The sequence below is a fragment of the Centroberyx affinis genome, unplaced genomic scaffold (genome assembly GCF_046629955.1).
Source record: "Centroberyx affinis isolate AG114_WGS23_722 - 3 ecotype Tasmania unplaced genomic scaffold, CSIRO-AGI_Caff_v1 ptg001581l_1, whole genome shotgun sequence".
Taxonomy (NCBI): Eukaryota; Metazoa; Chordata; class Actinopteri; order Beryciformes; family Berycidae; genus Centroberyx; species Centroberyx affinis.
In genome coordinates this window covers 71,114-83,224 of record NW_027280031.1, presented here as the reverse complement: position 1 = coordinate 83,224, position 12,111 = coordinate 71,114, and the positions used below count along the sequence as shown (strand labels likewise).

The 12,111-nt window shown below is 40.7% G+C and overlaps 1 protein-coding gene across 1 annotated transcript in view; it reads right to left on the bottom strand.

Annotated features, from left to right (window-relative positions):
• gfra1b (gdnf family receptor alpha 1b) overlaps nt 1-10,706 on the bottom strand; it is a 32,340-nt gene extending 21,634 nt beyond the window's left edge. Inside the window, 2 exon segments of the mRNA XM_071527847.1 lie at nt 9,699-9,782; nt 10,355-10,706. Of these exon segments, the coding sequence (XP_071383948.1) occupies nt 9,699-9,782; nt 10,355-10,706 (436 nt within the window).
• Between the last annotated feature and the right edge of the window lie 1,405 nt (nt 10,707-12,111).

Below are 12,111 nucleotides of genomic sequence, written 5' to 3'. Positions count from 1 at the left end.
ACAAACCACACAGACTTCCAGAGGAATAAAACAGGCCTAACAAACTTTCCAGGTAGAGCATACTTCAGTGGGTAGAGCATAGCACTAGCATTTCCAGGCGTTTGTGTTTGAAAACACTGAGGCCACCCATGCTAAAAAAAAATGGATCCATCCATGGTACTGTTAAAAGCGCCCTTCAGACGGCACATACTGTCTCTTCCTGCACAAGGCTCCTCAGTAACTCATAACCAATTAGAGACCATTAAGCTCAAATACTGTTCATGCATTGGCTTGCATAGTTGTGAGAACATGCTGCAGAGTAGAAATTATCCGATGGCTGATGACATCAGGTATGAGTATGAGTTTCATCCACCTTTTGGTTTGCATTTTGGGGAAAACAAAATTCACCTGGTTAAGTTGTTACATCAACTTAAGACACCACAACTAATGGAGATTTGACCTTCTGTTTGATTGCACTAACAAATTACTCTGCAGACCTGGAAAAATATTGCTTGAAGAGAGAAAGTAGAATCTAATTGAATTTTGAACTTGCAATCCACAACTTTTGTGTTTTCTTGGGTTTTGAACTCCCTCTGGTTAACTCACTTGGAAAGAATTGAGTTATTCTGCTGTTACAGAGGGGCAGACCAAAAACAAAAGAGAAGTGTATGAGAGAGGAAATGCTTTCAGATGATTCGCTGATGTGGCTTAAACCAGTCTTGTGTAAAAGGAATTATCAACAGATTTAAAATAATAATTCTACTGTTGGCCACTGAGCTGCTCAACTGGAGTGGTTTGCTCTCATGTGCACAGTTCACAGCCAGGCCAGGCCAAGACAAATACACTGAGGATTTATCTGCTGCTTCAGGGAACTAGAACCTTTAAATTACTCTTGAGAGCAGCTAGCACTATTCATTGGAGAATCATCATGTCAAGCTCTCTCTCTTGCTCTCTCACTCATTCAGTTCTCAAGTTCCCTCAGGAGCTACTGTACCAGGATAGACTGGGTTGGAGTCACTGCGACTGCTGCAGAGGTGGAGGCGAGAGGCACTGGGATCAGTATCAGGACCAGTGAATAATGGAGGGCCTGGCAGGAGGAGGAGGAGAAGCTCCTGAATTTTGTCTTTTGACCAGTGAGATTTAGAAAGGCAAACTGAAGGGGCTCTAAGTTGCAGTGGTTAGGAAACTAAGGATTCCGAGATGTCAAAGGAACGTCTTTTGTTATTTCATTTATTTTGTTAAAATAATTTGTTGTGATATTGTTTCTTCCTCTCACCTAGGACCATGGCACAAATCAAACCCTCTCGCAAACAAAAACTGAACACTCTTGAACGCATTATTCACAGACTGCTGTGTGGTTATGTGGTTCTTGTTTGAACTGCACTCTCCAACAATGATTTATTCATAAACACCTTTAAAAAAAATAAATATATATATATATATTATTTTCACACAAGAATGTCAATTTTCATAGCTTAACAATATTCCGTCCTCAAAATTATTTGCGAATTCGCAAGTTTGCACTTTTGGATGTAAATATCTTTGTGAATCATCATCTATTTGTGTGGATACTTTTTTAATTTTTTAATTTTTAATTTTATTTTTAACTACAAGGACCACATATTATTACACTGTGCAGCAGTCTGAACACATGCTGAATTGGGCACTGCACTAAATCTATGTCAAAATACTCCTACACACTACATTTAAGAGCAGGCGGTCGCAGAAAAATTACAACAGGACTTGAAAAACACAAACAGTGATGCTATAAAAAGCATTCAGTGCATTCAAGTTGCCGCCCTAAAAGGTTCTATGTTTTAATGGAGGAGTCAGACTGTGGTACGACATGACTGAAAATAGCACTACAACAGGTAATGAATGATTCATTAACTCTAAAATTATAATTTTGTATTGTGAGATAATTGGAACATCATCATCTTCATCCACATCCCTTTGCTTCAAATCCTGTTGCATTTCTGATTTGTGAAGAACATACTCAAGGTGCTGTTGAAGAACAGCAAAGCACAAAGTGACAAAAGAGTTATTTGACAAAAACAGAACTTAAATCCAAAACATTGACAAGTCTACAGTGTTGTTGAAGGATGGCATGTGTATCTTCAAAGGAGATAGCATAAGCACGTAGGCCTACTTGTTCCACCGCTGGAGAACTGTGAAAGGACTGGCAGATAAGAATTTGGACTTGTGTATAATAAGAGCTGCAACAGTCATCTAATGCGGCAGGCAAGTGACAACAGTACATTACCAGAGAAACAGTATGTATTAGCATTCTGCTGAATGCCACAGAACTGGTAGAAATTGAAGGATTTGTCTCTGAAGCTGCTTTAGCAAAGTTAATTCCACACCAGTGGAAGCTGGACTTGCCAGACTGTAGTCAAACAAAGAGGCTGGCAAAGGTAGAATTGGATGATTAAGAGGATGTTCAACATTGTATATTGATAATGATATTTTTACTTAGCAGAGGTACTTGCCATTCAAAGACAACAAGTCCCCATTCAAAGACAACTTTAAACAAACAAGGAAAAAAGACAGTATTCTCATTTAAAAGCACAAATGGCACATAATTATTATTACAGAGAAATGGTTCTAACAACAAAATGTTTTCTAATTTCTTCCCAACTATTCCAATATGGTCAGACCTCCTTTCATGTGATTTGCATAGATTTTCTCTCAATTATCCCTCAAAAACAAACCAGAGTACAAAAAACACAGCTATTAGCGAGGCAGTGTTCAAAACACAAAAGTATTGCTTTTAAAGGCTGAAAAACACAGATTTGATGAATGCATAATGCTCTTAGCCATTATATGTTAACTACTGACTTGTGACAAAATGGTATTTAACGTTCCCTCACAGACTTTTCTCCTTCTTGCCTTCCTTATGGTGGAAAAACCTTCTCACTCCAGTCAGGACTGCAGTTTCTCCTTATCTTCCGTCATCAGTTGAGAGGAATTTAAGCTTACTCTACGGTTGGACTTATTATAAGTTGCTCTAGGTCAGAGCATCAGCTGAATGCCTAAAATATAATGTAAGCTAACTGCAAGACATGTTCTGCTTAACACTGTTTTGTTGGCAGAAGTGACCATCTGCCTTACCAGGAGAAATAAGATGCATAGGATATACATCCCCTGCCCTATGATGTTCAAGGTCACTTATCTTAATAACTTTTTGCCCATGTTGGTAAGTTTTCTGGCTCCCACTACTGTCTCAGGCCTTTACTGCCTGTTTCAAGCTCTGTCTATGAATGCCTCATTCACCCAGTAGTTAAAAGTTGACCAATTCTAATGCATCATTTTGATCAGATTCACGGTTTTTGGCTGGACCGCAACAGCGGGGCCAGCCCTATAAACACGAAGGTCTGTCACTCACTGACAGACTGACTGACTGAGTACATCATAGGATCACAGAGCCAGAATTTTAAGTTTTGTTTTCTCCGCTGAGATCGGGAACACGTTTCTCCCACACAGTAAGCAGGCTGACCAATATCATGAATGTAAGCTGAAGCTAACTGAAGCTAAAGTAGAATTTATACAATTATATCATATCGCCATTTATTTTGATGCATATGCGCGAGCTCAGTCCACCTGACAGCCCTCTGTTCTGTCGGCGGAGAGAGAGACACAGACAAGCATGGAGGTTTCGGCGCGCAGAGGGCTTACTGCCGACGCTTCCCGGAGTTTCCGGGGGCACGGTTCTGGCTAGTATTGATAACTGGGTGCCGATTTGTTCCCGGTGATCTGGCCGAGATTTCGGTGGGGGTCCCCACACCGATGCGTCACCGGGTATCCGGCGAACGGCGTTTTCGGCACGGATGGGTACCAGAGCGTCCAGGGCTTGGATCGGGAGGATCAATGCGGGCCGTGGGCGCGGTGGAGAGGACAGCGGCGGAGAGCGGAGACGGGATGCGCTGGAACGGAGATCAGTATGGATGTATGGACTATTATTCTGTATAGTAACAGTCTAGAGCGGAGTTTTACCGGCTGGCTTGACCTGGACCATGGTAAGTCAAAACAAACACAATCTATACATTTATATGATATTGCCGTTATTGCCCCTGATGTGTAGCCCTATATTTTTCCATTTTAACTTTTATTTAGGCTACAAGAGCTTACATTGAACAGTTACATGCTCAACATTTAAGATTGTGCTTTAAATGAAGGCTTTTAGAATATTTAGTTCTTGTGCACAGAGCCGCCTTAGACAGCTTTCTCTTGGTTTGGTGGCAAGTGGCAGCCGCAGCAGTAAGCATAACAGTCCTGTAGGGGGCGGAGGGGGAGCAGAGCAGCTATGGTTGGCTCAAACTCCACATGCGCGATTTGAGTGGCTGACTTGGATCTAGAATCGCGAGACTGTGGTTGATTGAATCTCTCCCGCTTGAATTCAAACAGTGGTCTTACAGCTACACTGACGGCAACGGTGTCCTTCTCAGGTGAGTGACATGACATTTTCTGCTGGACCACAACAGCGGGGCCAGCCCTATAAACGCGACTGTCTGTCACTGACTAACTGACTGACTGAGTGATGAAGTTACACCATTGGTCGGCCGTGGCACGTGGTACACTCATTTGACCTAGCTTGTTATTATTGTTTTATTTGAGATGGCTCAGCAGTGTGGTGTGTCTTTTATGCAAACAGCTTCAGGGACATATTCAGGGACATATCTTACACCAACATCAATAAACTGATGAACTGAACCACAATATACAGTTAACATATTTACTGTTCAAGTTCACGCACATGTATCGGTAGCACTTTACATTACAAGGTAATTACTGTGTAATTACATAGAAATTATCAGTAAGTAACCGTAATTTCTGGTAATAATGAGTAACTAGTTAAATGTCCATAATTTCTGGTAATAAGTAATTACTAACATGATAACAGTACTACATTAATGTAGTAAGTTGCTGAATAACAATTTGCTTACCGGCCTTTCCAATACCTATTATTAAAGTTACTACTAGATACGTTTTTAGTCAGTTTTGAATGGGAAAATCCGTAACACTAATGATGGAGGCACCAACAACGTAAAAACATACCGTCAGCAAAACTGACCAATCGACATACCTTTGTGTGTATATCATAAAGAAAATCCGCCAATCATACCTACACGCAGCCACAGAATTATGTTATTTATGTTAACTGATGCAAATTGGAGGGGCAACAGCAACCGTACAATTTGACAATAATTTACTACTGCAGCACTGCCTATTCAAGGCTTGGTTTGATGGCTGATAAATTAACGAGCAGTATTGATTGAAACATTATTAGTCAAACATTATTAGGAAGGTTCCTAGTTCCTCCTGGGCATGGATCAAACATCTTTGACAAACATGCAATGGGATACACAACACCACCATCATCTCTACAAGCACAGCTCCTGTTCCCACATGACTTACATCTGTATATAAAACAAATGACACCCAAACTGGTGCAAAAAAAGCACTAAAGCAGAAGCCAGCAGTGCCCTAGCCGTGCACAACTTATAGCAGATAGTTGGCACAGGCAGGTTAACAATGGCCTCCACTTATGCTTTGACAAGCTGGACTTTATCCTGGCCCACAACCTTTCCAAGACACTTCACCGTGGGCTGAGCAATCTCACTCTTAGCCAGGTTGACAGACAGATTAGCAGCTGACAGACACTCAAACACACTCCTGTTATGCTTCAGATGGTCATCTGGCCAAGCGGCATTTAACCCAACCGCATCACCTCCACGGTTCAAACAATACAGCATGGCTGCAAGAGCAAAGGACAGTTGTAGCTGGACAGGAGTTGAGATCTTGGGTATGATCTCGACCTCTCAATTGTTGAGATGTCCTAGAAAAATACTATGGTGGGACTAGGATCGACAACAATCTCAGGGATGTCAATTCGGACGGGACTGGTTTTACCTGAGGTTTTTGTTACTGGGTGTTTTGCAGCAGATAAAAGAGGCCCAAGTTTTTACTGCCGCAGGTGTGGACTGCCCATAGAATTTACTGACATGGCAGATTCGGGTGGGACTAAAATTACAGTCACGCTCGGGTAATGATTATATTACACCTCCTCCTGTAAAACTAATCCTGCCCAAATAGGGCTCATGACAGGCAACAAATTACAACCTGATCACGCACATTGAAACAATACTCTTCAAATGTCAAGTCCTTTTTTCTGCTATCATTACCACTGATGTCTCTGCTATCAGAAACAGAATTACTTAATCTTGTCTCTTAGAAAAAGTATCTTTCTTACAAGTTGGGAATGTGATTATAAGCGGGTTTGATAGGCTATAGCAATCATATTTTCTGACAACTCTGTCCCAAGATAGAAATTGAAGAATATAAATTAAATGCCTATCAACTCATGCTATGGTTTCAGCATTGGTTGGGTACACTTATCAATATTTTCATCAGAGAGACACAAAAATCAACATACAGGCTGTAAAGTAGATATGGAATTTTAAAGTAGCATTACCAAGAAGCTGCAGGTATATCCAAAATCGGCCCATGAATTTGTCTTTAGCTCATACACAAGCCTTGTTCCTTAACACCACCATTACTGTTGTGTATTAGATTCATAAAGATCGAGAAGGTTTAGTTCAGGTTTATCACTTCGGCATCACAAATTACTGTAAATCCATAAATACTTCCTAATTCCTATCACTTACGCAGTTCTCGTCCAGACACCAGAAGAGGGGCAGATTCAAGAAAATGTAGAAATTACCTACATCTACATCCACTACAAACACGTCCCCAAAAATCATGCAGTACTCTTTTGGACAAATTGCTGCAATGTGTTTTTCATGTTTAATTGCATACAGGCTATGTACAAAATTTCATGGTGGGAGCTGAAACAAGGCAAGAGATATGCTTGTTGAAAGTTAATTGACTATAATGGACCCCTTAAATGAAAACAGTGTAATTTTACAACGGCTGAATGTCAACATCTATGAAATTTCCTCAAAATTGTGTTATAGAAGGATGTGAATAAGGCACAGATTAATACAGAGCCATAATCCTGTTTATGAATTCAAAAGTGTATATACAGATGTTGAAAAGTTACAATTTTCCACTTAAATTAGATACCAGTCTTTTCTGCTTTGATCCATGAAACTTAGATATCAGTTTGGCTTCATGCTTTTCCACTGGTACCCAGGCTAATAGCATTAGCATTGCTACAGAGTGAAAATCTAGCTATCGAGTGCAGAAACACGGAGGGCAGTCTGTGTGAGTCCCAACTTTGCCTCAGTGTGCACAGCAGCATCATGTTACATCTCTCAAAGCCATTTGTTCATTGATTTTATAAATGACGCACCGTTTAATTTCAGCTCTTCCTGGAGAATTTATTCTAGTAGTTATTGGACTGGATGTCACCCGCCTTTCAGTTTGGATTAATGAAGATATAAACACATCATTTGAGAAGCTTTCTGCAGACGCTATAGAAGAAGCACAGTGACTAAAGGTGACACTACATTCAAAACAGACAACAAACACACATCTGACATGAGGAGAGGAGAATTGATTGCATTTGAATAACTTGTGGCGTCTTTCATTCAACAAGATTGTTCCTGCTTATATATTATCAGTCAATTCATTAACAGATATGAGGGAGCTAGGGAAATCTTACTGTATGTACTGTATGTATATGTATAACACATTTACATATATTCCAATCCTATCTGTAAAGGAAAGGATGGGAGGAAAGGAGTCAATAGGTAGGTGCATCTGCAAATTACAAAGCCACCATGGTTTATAAAATGTAATTGAACACTGGAATAGTACAATGGATAAAGTATGTGTAATAATATGGATTGGTTTTCACCCACAGAGAGTAGAGAGCATAATTTCTTACCATTTAGCCCCATGGGGTCCAGTGTGGACTTACAGATCTTGCTATGTTTGGTTCACACGTACATAATTTTGCACTGCTGCTTGCCCAAGGCTCGGCTTAGTTGCGGACAGGAATGAGGTCACCTTATGGCAAATGGATTCCTGATATCTATCCCATTAAGTGGATTTTTTTTCCTAGAGTCGCCTGAGGCTATTTACACACTGCTATACATTAAACTGGCTACTCGGCTCCTGCTCCATCCCTGCATCCCTATTTATCTTGCTCTTTCCTCCAACAACAGATCTATTACAATAGCCCTAATGCTGAGGAGAAAATCATACATTAAGCTGCCAGGTTGTCCAACTTCAAAGGGGAGGGGAGAGTGTCATTGACACTAAAAGGCTTGACTTTGATAGAAGAGTGCATTAGCAGCAAACCAGGGTTTAAAATATATCTTAATCAATCAAGATTTGAACATTTGCCATTGGTTGGATGGCATTTTTGTGATGTTTTAGCATTTTTGGGGACTGTTGTCTCATAGATCAAGCAAGGAAAGTAGCTGGAACCACTTGGCACAATCTGCTTCTGCCTTTTGGCCTTCATAATCTCTGCTGTCTTTTATTTGTTGTCCCATTATCTGGAAACCTCCTGAATCATTACCAATGCTCACTTTTCCAATTTTCTTGCATGTCTGTGGACCACTGTTCATATCTTTTGTTGAGGCTGATAGAGTTCACTTGAACCACTGGTTCTTTCATAAATAAAGGTTTGCACTAACCCACATGATTATTCAGCAGGTAAGCAAATGTGAGACCCATTTGCTCAGTAAAATCCAACCACTGTTGAACTTAATTTGAAAAGGGGCTTCTAGTCCAGATGAGCTCAGAGATGCAAATCTTAGACTGAGATGAGGTGAAATGTAAATTCAAAATGACTGACAAGTGACAGTAGCTGTTACATGCTGTCAGCCCTAGTATTGCAAGCTAAGACAATTAATGTAGACAATGCCTCTAATTAGAACTCTACACGCTCTACAGCAGAGAGAGAGAAAGAGAGAGAGCGAGAGAGAGAGAGAATGAGCAGTTTTTCACTAAAATGGTAGCTGGCCGGTCTTCCAGAGGTCTTCCTCCAGCCAGAGAGCCACCCCACCGGTGAGCGATGCCAGGGGAAGCTGCACTTGACACACACAACTCCTGTTCTATCAGTGCCACAGAATGCAGACAGATGGTTAATTGCTCCTGTGTTTAATTGGGCTCTCTGTGATCTCACCAAATCTGAATACAGGCCTAAACGCATGCTCCCAAGTCCACCTGCACTCCATTGGCTTTTGAAGACACATTTATGGCTTTTAGATTTACAACAGCAAGCCATTTCTCTTTTTTGATTAATTTAACTTTTTTTCTTTTAATCCAGGCACTCAGCACCCACTGCAGCCATGTCAAGCTTTTGGAGCTCAAGCAGCACAAACAAACCAGACTTTACTCTAAAAGGATGGTTCATTCAAAACTAGCATGTAAATGCCTGGTTCAAAATTGCTACTTCCAACACTAGTACTGCAACAGTGGAAAAACACCCGGACCTCTCATTATTGCTTTGAGAGCTGAAAGTGAAATATACTAAATTACTGTGCTTTGTGTATGGTGGGTCACAATGGCAGATAAAAGCTTTTGTGATGGATAATGGGTGTTGAAAGCTGCAGCCTGAAACCAGACAGCAATAGAAAAGGGTGGTTGTCAAATAGAGACAGATTTGTAGTGGTGATGTGGTGACTCAAGCTGGGTTTGAGGCACAAGTTAGTCAGAAATAATGGCTCTATGCAAAGCGCCCTAACTTCATACAAAATCCTAACTTAAACCTTAGGAATGTCTGGGATGTAGAAGCAACATCTTACCTGATATGATGGGGGCCAAGCGGAAGATATCTGAGAGCCGGCTATTGACTGGTTCATAAGGAGAGTCTTCCAGCAAGTCATTGCCTGCATATGAACAATAAACAACATAAATAATGTGTTTGGATGATGTATGTGCTGTGTGTGTGTGTGTGTGTGCGTGTGTGTGTGAGTATACATTGATGTTAGAATATCAAAGACACTAATTTGCTTATTATTATGAATTATTATTATTGCCACTTACAGTTATGACCAAAGTTGATACAATATATAGGCTTATCAGATAATTATAATAACATATGCATAGAGTTGACCTTGGACAAGGTCCATTGCACCTTCTAGCAAGTACAATTTTCTCTCTCTCTCTCACGGTAATCTTGGGCTAGGCTTGACACTGGTTTTATGAACAAATCTGAAATCTAAATGTACATGACTTTTTCAGGACAACAGCATGGCATAAGACAGTGAAATAAATTCATGGTCCATACAGTATAACGATTGCATATGGCATGCATATGTTGTGAAAACATTTTGAAGTAATAAACTTTGTGGTCAACGTGAATGAGATTTACAATACAAGGAAAATTAGTTCAGTACATTGGATATTTTAATATTGAGCACCTTAGTTATTTGTTTTGTATCAGTGAGCATGTGCATACCCTGTAAACTCTGGAATATACTCCAAAAGATCCGGAGACAATTTTTCTCCTTCTTCATGCCCCTTCTACACCTGCAGTTATACAGCGGACTCTGCTTCACGGCATCTATTGCGCTGCGGCATTCGTCCTGCGCCTCCGGACCGGTGACCGAGCTCAAGCTGCTCTCCCCCCCCGCCACACACTGCCTCATCGTCCGGTACTTGGTGCTGCAGGTGTACACTTTTAAACATTGTTCGCTGGCCTTTACGCAGTCCAGGCGGTTCTGCCGGGACGGTGTGCTGCTGTCACCCTTCAAGGTGAATACTGAATCTGGGAGTTGTAAGAATTAGATCAGAAAAGATTAGAGTTACATCACTAACTTTTTTAGACTTTGTTTCACATATAATCATAGGCGTACCATTCAGTCAATTACGTTTCTTTAGTATTATTAAAGCTCATTTTGTTCTAAATAAAACACATTTGTTATTGAGCACAAGACAAAAACTTCTTGAGTAACCTTCCTGCCAATGCTATTACGTAACACCGGACTACAAGCTACAAGTGCTTAAAAAATCAAGACTAATTGTCAGGTTCACTGTAGAAACAATCTGCGTTCCATCGGGCAATGCGCTACAGCGCGCGGTCCATTTGGCACGGAGTGTGCCAGCGTTTTGCGCACAGGCAGTGTTTATTACATTGATTGTTAAACTGTAACTATGATTGCAAAATTGTAAATATGAAAGGAACAGGAGAAGTTTTGAAATTTATGACATGAAAATCCAACAGATGAATGAATGACTTACCCAGGAAGGACAATATAATGACAAGAGTTGCTAAAATCATTGCGCTTTAAGATACTTCGTATATAACGTTTAGAGTGGTATTTCAAAGATTAAAATAAAATATCAGGACAACTTCTCAGACGGATCCACGTTGCTTCGCGTTGCACATTATCTGTGTTCAAGTGATCATGCATTCTGTAGATCCATGCAAAAATGAGAAGCCCAACTCTCGCGCTGAGGTCCGGTGGATTCACCCAAAACAAAGTCTGCACACATCGTACAAATCTGACAGTTTTGGGCAATTAAAATGAACCGGTGAGATGTAAAAGGCGCGCTAAGGATAGTCCAATTCCACTCCTGTCTCTGTTCACTCGTGTTGTCCCATCCACTCCTCTGTCTCCACTGGTCTGTCACACGAACAGCAAAAACTGGTTTGATCCCACACAGAAGCTGTCAGGAGGTTTAGACAAAACTTTACACGCACGCACGACAGCAGTTAAACAGTAAAGCAGTAAAACCTCTACACCAATCAGCGCAAGTAAATAATAATAATAATAATAATAAAAAACTAACTTTAATAGTCGGTCATAGCGGCTATATCTCTCTGCGGACGCTGGAACGATATATCCCAAAAGCTCCAAAAACACATTCCTTGTGTCTGAAGTTGTATGAGGTGGACAGTCGGACTCAATATAACGCCGTTTGATCCGCAACTAGGCTGTTCTCCACTCTGGTGAAAGACGGCGAGACTTTGGACGCAACGCGTGAGGCCGTGACGTCATGCTGAAGGACGACTACGTGCACAATAAAATTAGTAAGTGCATTAACAGCCTCATTTTATACCAAACTATTCTACTAGACACCAAAAACAAATAATGATGGCTGGATGTCATATCAGTGGGAACACTTCAGTTGGACACATTATGACATGGCATTAGGGGAAAATCAACATTTATAACAGCTTCATTACATATTTATGTGACCTGGAGGTCTGTG